Consider the following 20,356-nt stretch of genomic DNA (forward strand, 5'->3'; position numbering starts at 1 on the left):
ACCAAGTGAAGTGCTAAACCAACCACCAACAGTGCATAGAGTCTGTGGCACTTGCTAAAGAACTACTAGGAGTGAGAATCATCGGTTCCTTTACTTTTGGCCGCTGACTTCAGAAATGAATCTAATGCTGCGATGAGGACAGTGAAGATTAGGTTGCATACAAATATGATTGGCTTAGTGGACACAAAGAAAGATACCAGAAGGTTAAATTCCTAGGAGACGACTTCTACTCTGCCTCAACACAAAAAAAATACCTTTCTTCCGGTGGCTGGGGTGATCGCAGTTCCTTATTTCTCACCTCTTGTCCCCCAAAACAGAAAGAGTAGCTCATACTCGTGTCTCAGTCATTCTTCCTGACTTTGATTACTAAGACCTAGTTAACAGGACTGCTGATGGAAAAGCCACACAGAACTCAAACACCAGAATCACAGTTCCCCTCTATCAAACAAACAATGGTTACCAAAAGGGAACAGCAATGCAACTAGAAATGGAAAAGTACTGAGGAGGGAAAAAAACACATGGGTTAATGTAGCTTAAAACACCGATGTTCAAAAAGGAGAACAGGGCAGCTGGGAATGCTCCTGCCAACACCTGTCCAGCAGAGCATGACACACAGATCAACCTTAAGCATGTCAATAGGGCTTTGATAGAGTCCTTCACTATGAATAATTTCAGGGTAACTTATCTAAATTTCTAGATGTCTTTTGGAAGAAAAAATTGTGATAAGTAGAAGAAAGGTAGGACACACATCACTGGCTAAATCAAAAAAAAAAAAAGTACATGTAAAACAGAAAGCAGACGGGAGAGGAAGACGTAGCCAAAGACTTCTTCATAAATAATAGAGATGTAGATTCTGTAATAAAGTCCATTTCTTTGGTGGGAAAAATGGATACCAAATGGTTTGACCACTGATCATCCACTGATCATAGGGAATATCTGAGAAAGACTGATACACAATACAGACAATGAAAGAGTTAAAGCACGGTAGAGTAATTAAATGTCAGCCTGCATAGCTTAATGAGAAACAAATCTTCTGAAAAGGCACAAGATATAATTTCATTAAAATACATAATGTTTAATAAACAGTTATCAAGACTCCTTCACACTGACTTCTATAGAAATGCCGATTTAGAATCACAGCAGACCTTAAGCAGCATATGCAAAAGAAACAGTGCAAAACATTAGACTAAAATTGGCTTATAAATATGAAAAATAACTGCTGGAAAAATCACAATCAGGTAAGGTACACTGGTATCTGTTCCTGAGCTACTGCTCAGGGAAGTTTGAAATAAAAGATAAATCCAACGCTGTAAGTCTGTAAGACTTACTGTAAGACAAAAACAGTGGATAACAATCAGCCAGTAAGCCAAATTAAAATAATATTAAATGAGTGTTTTTTAGTTTTGCTATGAGACATATTCAAAATTATATTGCTACTTACACTTCCTTCAACAGAATTATGATCCCACATAGCACAGTGAATGGCTTACTAAACACAGCCTTCAATATTTCTTTTTCTCTTCATTCTTTACTATAGGTTGTAGAGCTACCTTCTGGCCCATCTGCCCTGAACAGGTAAGTATATTTTCTGTAGTTTCCTGCATTTTTGTAATTTATTACAAAGGTAGCAAGAGTTGCTTGCAAATTATAGAATCATAGAAGGGCTTGGGTTGGCAAGGTTGTTAAACCTCACCCAGTTCCAATCCCCCCTGCCACAGGCAAGGTCACCTCCCACTGGATCAAGGTTGCTCAAAGCCTCATCCAACCTGGCCTTGAACACCTCCAGGGATGGAGTAAGCCATGGCTTCTGTGGGCAACCTGTGTCAGTGCCTCACCACCCTCACAGGAAAACATTTCTTCCTAATACCTCATCTCAACCTCCCCTCTTTCAGCTCAAAACCATTCCCCCTTGTCCTACCCTGCAATCCCTGATAAAGATCCCCTCCCCAGCTTTCCCGTAGTCCCCTTTCAGTACCGAAAGCTGCTCTAAGGTCTCCCCAGAGCCTTCTCTTCTCTAGGGTGAACCCCAACTCTCTCAGCCTGTCATCACATGCGACATGCTCCAGCCCTCAGATGATCTTTGTGGCCTCCTCTGGACTCGCTCTAACAGATCCATGTCAATAATAATCTTCACAGTACTACTGGGAGAGAAGAATCATCATTTAACAGGGCATAAAACTATGGCCAAATATCTTCCGGTTTCAGAAATCCAGCCTGAGAAGCTCAGATCGCCTCAAAACACTGTAAAAGGAATAAAAGACAAGTAGCTCACACTGAGCATTCAAAAACCACAGAACTAGTATCTACTTACTGAAAACTGATATAAGCAGACGACTCAGCATCAGACACTAAGCAGTAGATACTTTTATCTCAGAAAGCTGCAATTGCCTTAATCACAAGAATCTCTTCCCTTTTCTCTCCCTCATTCACTACAACCGAGTTCCCACTTCAACAAACAGGGCCACAATGTGACAAATGAAAGCCTCCTTTATTACCCACTGATTTGTTACCACGGTGACAATCTGTGCATAGACTAAATGAGACCAGAGTCATCTGGAAAAATACTATGCCACTGTGTACTAATGCTATCCAGTAACTCACAAGTACAACAGTTGACACTGAAGTGCTTAAGGCTTTTAATTTTTGTTTTAGTAGACATTACTGTGAAGTTTTTGTGTTTTTAAAAAGCTGTTGGAAAACAGAATTTCTTTCATGTTGGCCTGCTTTAACCCCAAAGCTGGCTGTGAGCAGGGATGCCACCTTTAGACCTGCAGCACAGAAACCCACCACCAGAAGCTGTAGGTAACACTTCGCAGTGGTACATTTTCCTTCTTTAGCACAGCTTACTACAGAGCAATTTGTAACTGGTATTAAAAGACTTACTGGTTACAGAGAGATCACGGATTCAGCACCTGAATTACATAAAAATTTTTTTTCAGTAATTATAACCCGCTCTGCCTGCTGGCAATCTGAACTTTAACATGTCAGCAGAGAGGGAAGAAGACAAACTACTTAACTGTGGCCCCTAAGCTCTTCTGTTAATTTACACATGCTAAAGCTGCACGACTCAATCTAAATAGGCTCACTCTTCCCACCTGCTCCCCAAACATTAGCAGGGACAGTAACAACCACATAATTAAAAAAAACAAGTTAGCTCTTGCACAGGAGACCATTAGGAGCAAAAAACGTGGAGTCACCCTTGCCATGCTCAAAGGATCAATCATAGTGCAGGAACAGCACTGCATAAGAGATGGCTGAATTTGGAAAGTCATGTCACCAATTTAAACCCCCCAAATCTATACCGTAAAAAGCACCATATAGCTAAGTCTGGATGGATTTTCACACAGACAGAACAGAACACTTAACTGCCACTTACGCACGGTCCTTGTCGCATTTCTAGTCTTTAAAACAAAGACACATTTCCTCAAAGAAAGCTAAAAATATGGACCAAAAAGAAATGTATTTCCTTTAATATAATTTTCTCAAGGACCTGAACTGAATTTCTCTTTAAAAAAAATTTCCAAAATAATTCAGCCTGAGACAGACCATTGAAAATGGGAAATTGCAGAGTGGAACAACTAGAATGCAACTGAGTTAAAAAAAAAAAAACCCTCTCTTGAGGAAAATGTTAGGCCTCTTTAGGTACAGATGGTACATTCTGAGCCAGCTACAGGAGAAAGGCAAGTTACACAAAGCAATCCAATGCTTATGAGTCTGAGCTCCTCCAATCATGCATCTCAATGCAGCCAAATGCAAAGTCAGACATCTAGGAAGAGAGAACAGAGGTCACACTTACAGGATGGAGAACTGAACCCTGGTAGTCAGTGATTCTGAAAGGAACAATGGATCATATTGGATAATCGGCTTAACCTGAGCTTGTAGGCAGCTTCTGTGGCAAAGAGCCCTCAAAGGCATCTTTGATATTTACACACCAAAGTGTCAACTAGAAATGAACATGAGGTACTATCTTTGCAAACAGCTTTGCTGGAACAGCACCACTGGAATATCCAGTGCTTGTAATTTCACCACCACGAAAAGACACAGCAACAAAGAAATTTTCAGAAAAGGGTCACCAAAGAAACAAACCAGAAAATACCCTCATAATGAGAATTCAGAGCTTATTTCATTTGCTCAAGAAAAGCTTAAGCTACAGTCTATAAGTAGCCATCAGAAAAAACAGAGAGCTTACTAATGGAGTAGACAATGAAACAAAAGCAAACACCTGGACCCAAAGCTAGCCAATATGGTACAGTAAAGGTACATACTTTCATGTTAGGATTAACTGAAAATCTATTTGTTAACATGATTAATATTTCATCATCCTAAGTCTTCAAAGCAAGATTATATGCGTAAAATACATCCTTGTTCAAACAAAAGTTATGAACCTGATACGGAAATTACTGACTCAAATGTTTGGTCTGTGCTTTACACTGATCCCTCTGGACCTTAAAGAATATTCATCTGCTCCCTACAGAACATAGAGAGCAAACTATAATTTTCTCTGTAGAGAACAAACTATAATTTCCACTCATGCTTTATCTTCAGTAGAAACAAGCATGAACTTTCCATCTCTAACGCAATTTTTTAAATAAGGCTTCTTGAAATCCTCAATACACAGAAAAATATTAACTCATTAGAGATCAAAGTGCATTACCCCATAGACTGTGGTTAAATATATCATTTCCAGAAAAATACAATACCTGCTTAGACATCTTAACACACACTAGGTAGAAAGAGACTGTTGCGCAAAACCGCCAAACACTACATTTCCTCTAACAACTTTCTTACAGGATTAGCCTTCTTTCTTTCTGGGGAAAGGGAAGAAAAAAAACCCAACCAAACAAAACCAAAACCAACCAACCCAAACAAACAAGAACCCCAACACCATTCTTAATCTTTACCTGTTCCTGTACATCTTCAAACTCTGAACTAAGCAGCTCTATGAAGATGGGGACAGCTCCTGCTTGGATCACTATTTGAGTCTGAAGGGAATTTCCGGAGGCAATATTAGTCAGCACCCACGCAGCTTCAAACTGGAAAAACAAATACAAAAGCCAATTTACTAGAAGCCTTCTGTGCCACACCAAAGAAGACGACTAAATATCTTCTAAAACCAGAAAGAATTGGTGTTGGGAAAGCATGAGGTATTACTAACAAACACGGATAATTTGCAAAGTAAGAAGCAGAACCATACAGTTAAAGAGTTACTGAAATCACTCCAAATCAAAATTTGCAGAATTTCCTTACAAGAACAAGCTCAAGTTTGTTGTGGCTTTTCAAACATTGCTTTTTGCTATGCAATTATATTACCTTTGGTCTGTTCTACTGCCTTTCCTTACTGGCTAAGTATCTATACAGAAAGAAATCTTTCCACAAGACATCCTATACTTGCATTCACTGCATGAGCATTGATTTTCCTGAAGATGCATAGAGACATTTTTTATCAAAACCTGATGGATATAAAGCAAATAAAAGCTATTCACAACTGACTCTCACTCTCTCCAGTCATATACCCACAGAGAAGAAACATGTATAAACAGATTAAGTAAATTTAAGACCAAACAACAAGTATTTCTTTCTCAAATCTATACTTAATTTATAAAATACATTTTGTTTATGAGCTAATGATAAGATCTCTCCATCTTTTGTGGAATGAAGTTCTGTTAAACCGAGCTGTTCCCCACATTTAACTTGAATAAAGGGCAAATTAGATGATGCCTGCACAGCAAGGTTAGCTGAGTTTCTCTCCTCCCTCTCCACAGGGGACACCTGATGCTTCAGGATGTATAAACTAAGGAACAGCCACGTGCAAATGGCAAAGAATAGAAAATCAAAATACTTTATGATAACTAATTAACAGCAAGAAAATCTCATCCAAGGGGTGATCTTTGTATCTGTGCGGTATTGTTCTTTTTTCAGATTTCTCTATCACAAAGAGATTTGGCACATGAGGCGAATTTACTTCTTCACCTATGATTTAAGCAATCATAAAGAAGAAGGGAGCTCTTTTAAGTCTTGAAATCACTTGAGTAAAAACTAGACAGAGGAATTCCAGACAAATCAGGCCCTCTTATCACTAAGACCAAAAGTCCAGCTTTTCCTGGATATTCCATTGTCAACTGAGAAGTAAACAGAACACAAAGTCACGAAGTTCCAAATTCATCAACAGAGAAGAGTTTCCACATTCAATCCACCACACAAGTAGCTATAGTATCTGGGCAAAAAAAATATACTTCATTTCCAGAATGAGTTGAAAATCCTTTTCAACTACAACTAGGCTAGAAACACGAATGTCTAGAACAGGAAGCCCAAAATACATACTTGTGCCAAGGACCACTTTTGGAAACATGGACAGAGTAAAACCAAATTTGAGTGAGGTCAAGAACTTCTTAACTGATCACAGTAAGGAGTTCTACCAGCAGACCCTAAATGGCCAAGCATGCAGACAGATTTGACAAGATGAAGGAAAATTAACTAGTCAGAATGAAATATCATGAGCAATGTACCCAGTATTATAGTTCATCACTTAGTTACAAACTCTTTAGGACAAGCTTCTAAATTTCAGTTTAGACTGACTTTCGCTCTTTTCACATGAAATCAATACAACACGTTATAACAGTAAGGCCATAAAAATTTTACTCAGCTTATGATTGCTTTTTAAGTTTTTCTAAACCAGAGATGGATCTCCTTTCGATGAAGTATCCTCCATCCCTGTGTAAGCACATTTCAACCCTTCCTACTCAAATTTGCCCTTCAAAAAATTACCATCTGACAAGGACCATATTTCAAAATCCCATTTTGTTACATGAGAAAATTCAGCATAAAGACTCCATCCTAACCATCACACAACACAATCCAGACCTCTTTTTATTCTGTTCCCATCAGCAGTCTAGAAACAGAACTGCTAGAAACCACCAAGATAGAACAGCTTTGTTATCCTAGTGAAGAAAGGTAAACAAGCAAACCACTGATATTTTCTACTTAATTTGCATCACCAAATGCCTTCATAATACAGAAACATATATTTATATCCATATACCTGTAATGTACAATTTTCTTTTCGTTTGAGGAATTCCACAAACCTGGCCACCACTCCTGGTGTACTTATGACTTCATCTATCGGAGGATTTGGTTCTATTTAAAATAAAACGCAAAGTTAAGTATACATTAATTTTTTGTAGTAAAATTCTCAAATTACTGCACCAAAATAATATCCAATGACATACCAATTCCTCTTTTCTGAGTGTGTTTTCTTTTTCTACAGTACCGTTCAACCTTTACTAAAAGGCAATGAATTCCTATCTGTCACTACAGAATCATAGAATAGTTTGGGTTGGAAGGGACCTTAAAGCTCAACTAGTTCCAACCCCCCTGCCATGGGCAGGGACACGTTCCATTAGATCAGGATGCCGAAGGCCCCATCCACCCACTCGCCTACTATAAGACAACTCTGGCTTGAATTCTGAAATAATGAGGTATCACGTGATTCAAAATTCAAACAGACTCAGTAATTTAGGCAGATCAGCTTCACAGCAGCAGTTTTGCCAACTAGCTCTGGCATGCACACATGCAGAGCCCAACTTCAGTAAATGAGCATGCCTGAGCCACAGAGACACAATATTGAAACCTTTGTAACACAGCAGACAAAACATCTGCTTCGCTTTGTAGATTTACGCATTTCAAGAACAGCAGTAACTTTTACATACACATAGCTGACATTTCCCATAACAGAGCTTCACCCAGAAGTTTCTGCATGAAATCCAATCTTTATTTCTGTCAAGATGAAAATGTATGTCAGGGATGCTTCTACATTTTTCTCAGAGTAATTTTAGCCCTTACCTTTAGAAAGAAGCTTTCGGAACTTCTGAGTAGCTGAAAGCTGCTGCTCTGGACTATTAGAAAAAATCATCTCAATCATATCAGAGGTGATGACTGCGCTCTAGGATTCAGGTGAGGCAGACAGAATAAGAGTGACAGAGAGGAAGAGGGAAAAGAAAATCTGGGATTAGCGGTAAAAAGGATACAACATTTGCTAAACTGGTATCAAGATTACCTTTCGTTGAATAAAAACCTAGCTAAGACCAGTACGGATGACAACTGAGTCATCATAGATATACATCTACATAAGGGACATCATTCTTAACTGCAGTCTTTCTTTTCTGCAAGTCAAAATTCAAACTTTACTTAAACTATGGCAAGATAATTACTCTTCAGAACTTCTCACCAGTATTCTCTCCCCGTTTTTTCTATCTCCCCTTCTCTAAAATAAACGTAAAATTGTCAGTTTAAACAAAATGTAGTTTAAATTGGAACAGCAATTACTGCTATGCAAGAACACCACTTTGATTATGCTATTGTTTAGAATTCTGCAACATGTACATTCTGAGTCATTCCCTTACACCAAAATGTACAGGACCTGTCATTTTTAGAAGAGCTGACAAATCGACTACTTGTCATCAGAATCAAATAGAGTATTTCATTTTCCATAATACTCAGGGTTTTTTACTAATACAGCTAAATTAAATCAGTGACCTTTCTTATGCCAGGTAAAACCTGACATGCTGTTCATCACATATGTAAATCCCTGTAAACAAGCATAAGGGAAGTCAGATCTTTTTCTTCAACTTCTTCGGATCTAAATCCTTAATAGAACTGATCCATACCCTCAGACAGATAGGGAGACAGATGACAGTGCTGAAAATACTTAAGCTTTGCCTTTAACAGCTGTCTAACAGCTCTAACTTTTAAGACTCTGAAATTAATGATATATAAAATAGGCAACCATTTAAAGGTAGTGCCTATTTCAAATAGATAGGCTCCTTGCCTCACTTTTTAACCATCTGTTCATTTCACAACAGCTTCCACACATATTAGTAGATTGCATTAGGACTTGTCTGATGTTTAAAGACTATTTTGAAGAATAAAACAATATATTGCAGTACTGATGTACTGCATTGCTTATAGGCATTTCTTTGTTTCTCAGTAATTTTCAAGACAGGTATAATCACCAAGAGAAACCAAATCCAGACTGATTTCTACAAAATATTCATTTGGATACTCTTGAATACAAACAGAGGTATGAAGATCAGCATTCAGTCTTCAAGTGAGGGCTGCATTTTCATTTATACTCTCCATTACAACCTCAATCTCTTAAAGAAATGGGGAGAAAGCTGAAAAGCCTAATTTTCATTACAAGGTTTTTCTGTAGAATTCCAGCTTGGAATGGAACTCAAGGACACGTGCAGAATGGAATTCAAGGACATGTGCAGATAAGCTAGGCCTAGCTTGGTTTCCAACACCCTAGCTAAAAATTGTGCCACTTGCAAGTCTGCTAACAGATTTCCACACAGCTCCTCTTTACTTTGTAAACTGCAACACCTCATTGTCTGGTTCATATTTCCACATTTCAAGAATCATGAATTTCAAATTAAGAAAAAAATCAATTCTGAACAACAGTTGATAAAATCATCTGTAACAGTGAACATCAAAACTAAGGAGCAATCAGCCTGCTTGGATTTTCTCACCAGCATATCCACTAAGCAACTACTCACTATGTCCCAGACTTCTCTCTCGTGTAATCTGTTTCAGGGCAGTTCACTGAGACAGGCGTCTACAGGCTGTCCATACGCTCTTTGAATGTCATTTCCCACATTTTTCCGGAATTCCACTCCCCTCAAGCCACTGCTCAGTTTCAAACACTCTATTACTTTCTCATCACTTACAGAAGTCATCTCCATGTTGTTCATCTGCGCCTCATGGAAGCCACCATCTGACATCACTTCCTCCTCCGCTTCTTCCTCAGCTGTTGCAACATTTCGGCGTTTAAACAACTAAGAGAGAAAGTATTTTATACATATTATATAGCAAAGATATACACAGCATGTCATGTTAGGCTGCAATAAAAATTACATACACTGCCACCTGAAAGAATCCAGTATGCCGGCTGCAGGACTCCTCCTGACAGAAAGTGGAGGAAGTTTAGTCAAGGACTGAATGAGAACAGTAACGTGCTAGAACACCGGCTCCCAACATTTCTGAAAATTCCTCATTGATATTCCCTACTATTCTTTACCATCCCCCTCATCTATGAGCTATCTCTAGCTTCCAGATAAATGCTTTTTTGCAATTGAGTGGCAGAGGATTCTGGGGCTCAAAGACCTGAAAAACTGCCACGTATAAAAGTCATTTGCAGAACTCCTGCAGAGGCTGCAGGAACTGAGTTACTGCAGCAAAGAGAGGGCTTTGGAGGATGATCACATACGACTGGTCTAAAGAAATTGTACTGGGATGAACAGAATTTGGTTGCTACCACTTAGAGAATGTACCAGTTTCACTTGTCATAACGAGAACTACAGCAGCTACAGCTTCTCCCTTTAATCCAGCTGTCTCACTGGAAGACGCATCAGCAATGACAAGCTGGGTCTGGGGGCACTGCTTGGCCTATCGAGTTCAGGCAACAAGACACCAGCAACGAGCCATGTCAGATTTGCACCACTGCAGACAGGCAAGACAAAGCCCTGACACAGACCTGCTGTTACTCTTCTCCCCAGAGAAGATGGGGAGAAAAAAAATATGCAAAATGGATACCTCCACAGCAACCCTACATCAGTGATAGACACCCTTGTGGAATGTTATTCCCTCTAAGCTGCTGTATGATGTGCCCGCTCAGGCTTAAACAAACATGCTTAAATACAACCTTAAACCAAAATTTGTACGTTGGCAAGTTATGTAAAAATTCAGGCTTGATATTGTTCTCATGGGGTTGTTCAGCCTAAACAAAAAAAAACCAAAACCAGCTAATTTAAACAATGACCAACGTGTCAAATACATAAAAGAGAAGAACCTGCACAAGGCATCAAATTGCAGAGCTGCAGATTTTGCTTGCAGCTCCACTTCCGTTCCACTGTTAGTCCAGTCAGGATTAATACTTTTCCTTAAGAGGAGGAAATACTGCCACACAGAATCACAGAATCACAGAATCACACAAGGTTGGAAAGGACCCATTGGATCATCGAGTCCAACCGTTCCTAACACTCCCTAAACCATGTCCCTAAGTACTTCATCCACCCGTTCCTTAAACACCTCCAGGGAAGGCGACTCGACCACCTCCCTGGGCAGCCTGTTCCAGTACCCAATGACTCTTACTGTGAAGAATTTTTTTCTGATATCCAACCTGAACCTCCCCTGACGGAGCTTCAGGCCATTCCCTCTAGTCCTGTCCCCTGTCACTTGGGAGAAGAGGCCAGCTCCCTCCTCTCCACAACCTCCTTTCAGGTAGTTGTAGAGAGTAATAAGGTCTCCCCTCAGCCTCCTCTTCTCAAGGCTAAACAACCCCAGCTCTCTCAGCCGCTCCTCATAAGACTTGTTCTCCAGCCCCCTCACCAGCTTTGTTGCTCTTCTCTGGACACGCTCCAGAGCCTCAACATCCTTCTTGTGGTGAGGGGCCCAGAACTGAACACAGTATTCGAGGTGCGGTCTCACCAGTGCCGAGTACAGAGGGAGAATCACCTCCCTGGTTACTTAGCTTACTTGTGGTAATCACATCCGAGGGAGGTCAGCGGCACAGATAAGGGAAAATAACTCATCATTTTCCTTATTTAGTAACAGCTTTACAAATAAAACTGATGATGTTCTGTGCTACCAGTAGTCTGGAAATGCTACCTGCACTTACTGAGCAAGATCAACGAGAAGTCTTACCATTCTGCCTCAGAACACTCCCCCAACTTTTCCTGAAAGCATCTGGTATCGATGGTATGAAAGCAACAAGAAATGACAGGCTTGACCTACCATTCCAAACACAAGCATGTTCCTTGCTTCATTCTGACTCCAGAAACCTCAATGATGAAAAAAGGCTTCATTATAACTTTGAAACCGAACCAATCCCTTAAAGCTTCCAATGAACACAACTAAGAACGAAAGGAAGAACTGCTCAGTTCTACTCATTTTTATCATGAGACAATTTTTATCTAGTTTCGTCAGTGCTGCTGTTTCCTAATTAAACCTGCAGAACACTAGCCACTTTGCAACATGAACGAAATAAAAAGAACTAGCAAGACACGAACAGGTAGAAAAGCTTTGTTTCCAAGCATTTTTCTCAAGCATTTTGCCTACAACATATACTAAAAATGCTACTCAAACCTTACAGGCATAAACATAGTATGAACTTCTGTAAATTCATAAACGAGCTGAAACTCAAACTTAGGAAACTGAGAAGAATCAGGTCAACAAATCATTTCTTCCCTCAAGAAAATAATTACTGCAACTTACAAGGACTTGGCCAAACCTTCTCCTCCTGTCCTAGCTGCTGTGTTTCCTTTCATTTTACCTCAGCTTGCTACTCTTTGAACAGAGACTAGAGGCACCGTAGCTCGGGTAGAAATAAAACCAAGTAAATAACAACAGGAGATCCTCAGTCACCTTCAATGCAAAGTCAGACAGCTTTGTTCAAATCACCTTTAGTGCCAAGCTGCTCTGGCCAATCTTACAAGTGAGTGAACGAGAAGCAGTCACTCGGTTTTGTACTACCTGCAAAAAGGCAATGAAGTCTGCAAGTGAGTCTGATTTTAGACTTGCTATGTATGAATTTGGCAGGGCAGGAACAACTGAGAGACTTGGGAGAATCAAAGAGCTAGGGACAGTGCAAGACAAACTCTGTTTAAGGACTGGTTGCAGCTATCATAAATGTAGTATAGTACCTGTTCCTCTCTCTTTTGCTTTCGTAGCTGAAGACCCTCTTCCTCCCTCCTGCGACGCATCTCATCGGGGTTCAGAGACTTGTTCTTGTAGCTCTTCAGTCGGAAGTTCTCTTTTCCTGAGGTCGTCATGATTCCTTTACATTGCAATTAAAAAGAGAAGTCAGAAAACAACTACTCTTCAACAACACATTTTATATTGTCTCCATCTCTTAATCTCTGTAGCCATGCAATTCCAACCACTGCACCCTATATCCTGTCACCTAACTTCCAATAACTTAGGAGTAAAGCAAAATTTCACAGAATTGTCACTTCAGTGTACCAGTTGTTCAATCCCAACTGACAAACAAATAAGTTAAATACCTTATTAAGAAAGAACTGAAATCTATAAGGCAGAGAACACAGCCTGGACTGAGAAGAAAGCTGCACTAACACATCTGCACGCTCCTCCATACAGGGAGTTAACCAAACTAGTTATATTTCCACGTCTTCACTTTTGAGTGAAGAAGTCTTACATTGCTTTTTAGCTTAATTCACTTTGCAAACCAGTACCATGGATTTTTTGCACTCCAAATCCACATTTTAAGTTCTTTCAACACAATCCTGTATCCCTTCTGTCTGGAAAAGGCATACAAGAAAAATTAACCGAAGAGAGAGATTTCAGGTGAGGATGGTTTAACCACTAAAAACGCCCACTGCTGCAAAGAAAGCAGTGCTGTTCTTCCCCTCCTCCAGCCTCTAATCCTGCGACAGTTTATGCAGAGGGGCCTTTTTTCAGTCTATGCTTTCTAAGTTCTGTCTTATGCAACTGACTGGATCATTATATCTACCCGTGACAATTTTCACATGTAGAACGCTGCACTTTGGAGTTACTTAGCATAAATCAATAGCTATAACACAGGATGGAAAGATCACACTCTCTAAATCAATGGGCTGTGGATCAAGTCTCCACTGTTAGTGCTTCATTCTGTTGCTCCTTCTCTCCTTACATCCTCCCTTTATATCCAAAAAAGGCTGGAAAACAAATTCTAAACATCGCTAACTTTCCATGTATCTTTATACAGGTGTCATTCAGAGTCTCCAACATGTTGCATTTACTGGGACCAGTGCTATTTAGTACCTTCATCAATGATACAGACAGCGAGATCAAGTGCACCCTCAGCAATTTTGCAGATGACACCAAGCTTAGTGGTGCATCTACCACACCAGGATAGGATGTCATCCAGAGGGACCTGGACAAGTGGGCCTGGGTGAACCTCATGAGGTTCAACAAAGCCAAGTGCAAGGTCCTACACATGGGTCGGGGGAATCTGCAGTTTCAATACAGGATGAGGGATGAAGGGATTTGAGAGCAGCCCTGCAGAGAAGGACTTGGAGGTGCTGGTTGATGAGAAGCTCGACATGAGCTGGCAATATGCACTTGCAGCCCCGAAGGCCAAACATGTCCTGGGCTGCATCAAAAGAAGCGCGGCCAGCAGGTCGAGGGAGGGGATTCTGCCCCTCTATTCCTCTTTTGCAAGACCTCATGTGGAGTATTGTGTCCAGTTCTGGAATTCTGAACGTAAGAAAGATATGGAGCTGTTGGAACAGGTCCAGAGGAGGGCTACAAGGATTAGAGGGTTAGAGCACCTCCTATAAGAAGACAGGCTGAGAGAGTTACGGTTGTTCAACCTGGAGAAGAGAAGGCTCTGGGGAGACACTATAGTGACCTTTCAGTACCTGAAGGGGCTACAGGAAAGCTAGGGACGGACTTTTTACAAAGGCACGTAGTGATAGGACAAGGCAGAATGGTTTTAAATTGGAGGGGGGGGAGATTTAGACTACACATTAGGAAGAAATTCTTCACTATGGGGGTGGTGAGGCACTGGCACAGGTTGCCCTAGGAAGTCGTGGCTGCCCCATGCATGTGTTCAAGGCCAGGTTGGATGGGGCCTTGGGCAACCTGATGCAGTGGGACGTGTCCCTCCCTATGTCATAGAATCACAGAATCACTAGGTTGGAAGAGACCCATTGGGTCAGAGGCCAACCATTCCTGACACTCCCTAAACCATGCCCCTCAGCACCTCATCCACCTGCCCCTTAAACACCTCCAGGGAAGGTGACTCAACCACCTCTCTGGGCAGCCTATGCCAGTGCCCAACGATCCTTTCAGTGAAAATTTTTTTCCAAATGTCAAGACTGAACCTCCCCTGGTGGAGCTTGAGGCCATTCCCCCTTGTCCCATCCCCTGTCACTTGGGAGAAAAGACCAGCTCCCTCCTCTCCACAACCTCCTTTCAAGGTAGTTGTAGAAAGCAATAAGGTCTCCCCTCAGCCTCCTCTTCTCCAGGCTAAACAACCCCAGCTCTCTCAGCTGCTCCTCATAAGACTTCTTCTCCAGACCCCTCACCAGCTTCATTGCTCTTCTCTGGACACGCTCCAGAGCCTCAACATCCTTCTTGTGGTGAGGGGCCCAGAACTGAACACAGTACTCAAGGTGCAGTCTCACCAGTGCCGAGTACAGAAGGAGAATAACCTCCCTGGACCTGCTGGTCACACCGTTTCTGATACAAGCCAAGATGCCATTGGCCTTCTTGGCCACCTGGGCACACTGCTGGCTCATGTTCTGTCGGCTGTCAACCAACAACCCCAGGTCCTTCTCCTCTACGCAGCTTTCTAGCCAGACTTCTAGTCTGTAGCACTGCATAGGGTTGTATGCCCCAAGTGCAGGACCCGGCATTTGACCTTGTTAAGCCATTGGTCTCAGCCCAGCGGTCCAGCCTGTTCAGATCCCTTTGCAGAGCCTCCCTACCCTCCCTCCATCAGAACCATGCTTCCACCCAGCTTAGTGTCATCTGCAAACTTGCTAGGGGTGCACTCAATGCCTTCATCCAGGTCATTGATAAAGACACTAAACAGAGCTGGACCCAGTACCGAGCCCTGAGGAAGCCCACTTGTGACTCCAGCTAGAGTTAACTGCATTTACCACCACTCTCTGGGCCCAGCCATCCAACCAGTTTTCAACCCAGGAGAGAGTGCACCTGTCCAGGCCAGAGGCTGACAGTTTCTCAAGCAGAATGATGTGAGAAACTGTGTCAAAGGCTTTACTGAAGTCCAAGAAGACGACATCTATGGCCTTTCCCCCATCCAGTAGTTGAGTCACTTTGTCATAGAAGGCAATCAGGTTAGTTTGGCAAGACCTGCCTTTCATGAACCCATGTTGACTGGGCCTGATCACCCAGTTCTCTTGCACGTGCTTCATGATAGCACTCAAGATCACCTGTTCCATGACTTTCCCTGGCACTGAGGTCAGACTGACAGGCCTGTAGTTCCCTGGATCCTCCCTGCAGCCCTTCTTGTAGATGGGCACAACATCTGCCAGCCTCCAGTCCAGTGGAACTTTCCCAGTCAGCCAGGATCGCTGGAAGATGATGGAAAGGGGTTTGGAAAGGACATCCGCCAGCTCCTTTAATACTCTTGGGTGGATCCCATCCGGTCCCATAGACTTGTAGGTGTCTAGCTGGGCAAGCAAGTCTAACCACCTCCTCTTGGATCATGGGGGCCTCACTCTCCTCCTCTAACTCCTGGGTTTGTACACAGGAGGAACAACTTCCCTTACTATTAAAGACTAAGGCAAAGAAGGCATTAAGTACCTCAGCCTTGTCTTCATCCCTTGTCACTGTTGTTCCTTCTGCATCCAACAGCGACTGAATAGTCTCCCTAGTCCTCCTTTTCTTGTTAATGCATTCGTAGAAAGATTTTTTATTATCTTTCACAGACTTAGCCAGTTTGATTTCTAGTTGGGCCTTAGCCCTCCTAATTTTTTCCCTGCACGACTTCACTTCCTCCCTGTAGTCTACCCAAGATGTCTGTCTCTTCTTCCAAAGCTCATAGACATTCCTCTTCTTTTCAACGTCTCTCAAGATCTCCCTACTCAACCAAGCCGTTTTTTTACCCCAACAGCTCCTTTTCCAGAACATGGGGATGGCTTGCTCCTGAGCTGCTAGGATTTCATTCAGGGGGACTGGAACTTGATGATCCCTGGAACTTGAAGGTCCCTTCCAACCTAAACAATTCTTAATGATTCTAAATACCTGCAACTCTAATACAAAATGTAGGAAACCACACCATATAAAAAATTATTCTACAGAGTTTTTGAAATGCCCTAAGGTATTGTATTAAATAAGCTACCTACCTTAAATTCCACAAGCACAGAACAAACAGGTGATAAATGATCACCTGCACACTTTTAATTTAAACAGAGCTACATGAGTGTACACAGAATCTCAACAGCTTAGGTTTCCTATTTAAAATATATCAAATTATCGAGTCTACTTTAACCTCCTCTTCTTTCAGTCAGCACAAAGACTTCTAAGACTTAAAAAAAAAAAAAAAGATACCCAAATGTGCTTCTTATGACAGCCTCCTTGACAGTTGCTACTGCCTGACAATCATTTATGAGAACTCTGATGATCAGAACTGACTTTCACAGAAGACATTTTGGGCATCACTTCAAGCATAACTGTATTCTGCCAACTGAGATTTAAAAAACCGTTGAGGGACGTAAAACTACTGCATTCAAGATCAGTCACAGATTACATTGAATGCAACATAAAAACCTGAGCACATAGGTAAGTCATTCAGTGGCCTAATTCTGCTGAAAAGGCTCTTCCTAAAACAGCTGTTTTTTGAAGTACAGATCCTACAAAAAGATGAATCTCAGAATGACAGAAGTTGCTTACTTCATTCTTAGCAGTTTAGAGACCCTTTTATTCCAGTGTTTCAGTGTCTGGGCCTAAAGCGTTCATGTTTCTTGCATTATACTTGGCAATAACGTTTTCTCCCCATTTTCAGTTCAAATAACTACTACCTGTACATTAAACATCCAAAATATTGGAGGAAGCCCTGGATTTTAACTGTGAAAAGAAGTTCAGGCTAATAAATGCTCAGAGTACAAAATAACTTTTGTTTCTAAAACATTTTTAAATAAATATTGGATCTATGTTAGAACTAACAAAAGAAACTCAAACACCAAAAGGACCACCATGAGCTAAAAGGACAAACCTAACAGGAAAACGGCATTGCAGCTACTCTAGTAAATCTGCCCTTGAAAATAAACAAACATGGGTGTATGTAGAAGTCCAGATAAGACCTCAGGCCTTTCGTGACTTTATTAATCATTCTCCATTTTTATCTAAAACACATTTTCTCTCAAACTTACAAAATTACATTTGTCTTTATTTGGGATTTCAAGGCTTTGGCCCTCTTGTGATCATTTCACACCTTTACTTTCGATCCCTCAAAGTTCATAGTTTAAAGAAATCCATGACAGTGAACATCTTTATTTCTTATTATCATTTCACTTCATTTCTACTAGGTAGCTCTGCCATGTGATGTTCCAATGTCTCCTAAACACAAATGAAATCATCCAACTTCAGCAGCAGCAAGTTTCCTTTGCTTATTCCTCTTTATTGTATCTATTTTCCTAGTTTCCCAACTTGCATATTAATTTATTTCCTTAGAGTCAGGAGTAAAATTGAAAGGGTTTCATTCTCCCCTCAGAGCTCTATTTGCTCTCTCCCATTGCATATCAAAATTTCATTTAAGGAAAATACAGGCTCAACACTTATTAATTTCTTACCTGAATTCTCTGACTCCCTCAATCCCTCGTATTTTTCTCATTCTCTTTATTTTTTTAACTTAAGTATTAACCTCTGTTTATGATAACCTCTACAAGCTTTAACTTTTGGTTGTGCTCATTTCTGACTTTCAAAACAGCTCACTTTGCTGACAAACTCCCTCTTCTGAGTAAACTATACACTTAAATTCTTGTATTGTATACACCACAAGTAAAGTCTTCCTACAAATTCCTACCCGCAAATGACTAGGAATTCAAAGTTTCTTGTATTAAAATTGTAAAAAAAAAAAAACAAAACAATAAGCTCCCTTCACCACTGAGAAGCTACCAAATTCAACTGGAGTTCAATACTCAAGGAGTTCAATAATTTCATAGTTGACCCTCACTGGTAGTAAACCAAATCCCATCACACAGACAGGTACAGAGTGGAAATCATAGAATGGTTTTGGTTGGAAAGACCTGAAAGATCATCCAGTTCTACCCACCCCCGCCATAGGTGGGGACACTTCCCACTGGATTAGATTACTCAAAGCCTCATCCAGCTTGGCCTTGAGCACCTCCAGGGATGGGGTAGCCATGACTTCTTTGGGCAACTTTTTCCCCTTCGTCCTATATCTGCACTCCCTGATACAGAGCTCCTCCCCAGCTTTCCTGCACCCCCTTTCAGTACTGGAAGGTCGCTATAAGGTCTCCCTGAAGCCTTCTCTTCTCCAGGCTGAACAATCCCAACTCTCTACGCCCGTCCTCATAGGGGCGGTGATCAACTTTGTGGCCGTCCAACTCGCTCTAACAAATCCATGTTCTTCCTGTGCCGAGGACTCCAGGAACTGAACGCAGGGCTCCAAGTGAGCTGTCATAAAGCTACATATATGACTACGTAACCTGTATAACTATCAAATTCAAAGTTATTTTCTATAAGCAGCTTTTGTAATATTCTCAGTATCTTCTAAAATCATTTTTTTATTTCACCATTCTTTTACTGATTCCCCAAGTACAGGTGAAAAATTCAATAACCACATCAAGGATTTCATCTGGCCCACATGTACTGCTAGCACTGTTAAACCTATTAGGTGTGAGCACACAAATAATTTTCTTAAGACTGACATAAAATAACCCTACGTTAGTTGTTACAGTCATTCAATGCTTGTTTTCTATAAATGTCCATTTTTCATGGACATGTAGCCTTTCCACCGGCCCAAATAAAGAGGCAAAACAACTTCAAATTGCTTCTCGCTCATCTTCAGCAGCTTTGTTGTGGCTTAATTGAAAATTTTTCAACAATCACTTTAAATTGACCCATGGCAGTTTCTTCATAGCAAACAGTAAACCCTGGATCCTCTCTGCACTATCAAAATTAATGCTACTTCGGGTGAAAAATCTGTGGTGGTTGTCATGGAAATGTTCTACCCATCTTTTCTTCCCTAAAGATAGCATAGTATTTTCCACGTTTTTTGATAACCCTCATCTATAGATAAAAATCTCCGTCAACCCAGTGAGGTGTTTTCATTGTGTATTCTTTGGCTTTTTGTGCAGCACCACTCAAACCCCCTATGATGCTGAGAACTCCTCAGTTTTGCTGCCATGAAAAAAATTATTTTTAGTAAAATGAAAACCACCATCTATTCCTGAATGTCTGCATTTCCCTGAGGAAACAGCAATGCCTAAATTTTTTGCTGATCAAGACAAGTGTCCTACAAGACAAATGGATGTTTGCTAGCACACCTTTCTAGGAAAAAGGAGACGTAGTGTGTTTCTCCTTTCATATCAAGTCAAATAAATACAGAGGCTCTGGGATACGGAGAGTCACTTACTGTGATGACCTACCTTGTCCCAAACAATCACCTAGATAAGGACAAAAACTAATTCCCTGCCTTCTTAATTCAGATGTCACTGTCACTAGACTTAAGGGCTTTGCTAGAAGGAATGCCACATGACTAACACTCTCAGATACTCCACGTCAGAGGTGTCCAGATGTAAAAATTAAGGCCTTACAAATCAAGACTTGCATAATGATATATATATAAGCCAGATGACTGAAACTAAGACTA

The 20,356-nt window shown here is 40.9% G+C and overlaps 1 protein-coding gene across 2 annotated transcripts in view; it reads right to left on the reverse strand.

Annotated features, from left to right (window-relative positions):
- The window catches only part of KPNA1 (karyopherin subunit alpha 1), a 61,119-nt gene that overhangs the window by 32,539 nt on the left and 8,224 nt on the right, over positions 1 to 20,356 (reverse strand). For both annotated transcript variants that reach the window (XM_054056558.1, XM_054056557.1), the window contains exons 2-6: positions 12,696 to 12,829; positions 9,723 to 9,830; positions 7,840 to 7,939; positions 7,040 to 7,134; positions 4,902 to 5,033 (exon numbers count right to left, since the gene is read on the reverse strand). In XM_054056558.1, the coding sequence (XP_053912533.1) occupies positions 4,902 to 5,033; positions 7,040 to 7,134; positions 7,840 to 7,939; positions 9,723 to 9,830; positions 12,696 to 12,824 (564 nt within the window). In that variant the 5' untranslated portion in view covers positions 12,825 to 12,829. The remainder of the gene's footprint in view (positions 1 to 4,901; positions 5,034 to 7,039; positions 7,135 to 7,839; positions 7,940 to 9,722; positions 9,831 to 12,695; positions 12,830 to 20,356) is intronic.

Source organism: Cuculus canorus, chromosome 1 (assembly GCF_017976375.1).
Source record: "Cuculus canorus isolate bCucCan1 chromosome 1, bCucCan1.pri, whole genome shotgun sequence".
Taxonomy (NCBI): Eukaryota; Metazoa; Chordata; class Aves; order Cuculiformes; family Cuculidae; genus Cuculus; species Cuculus canorus.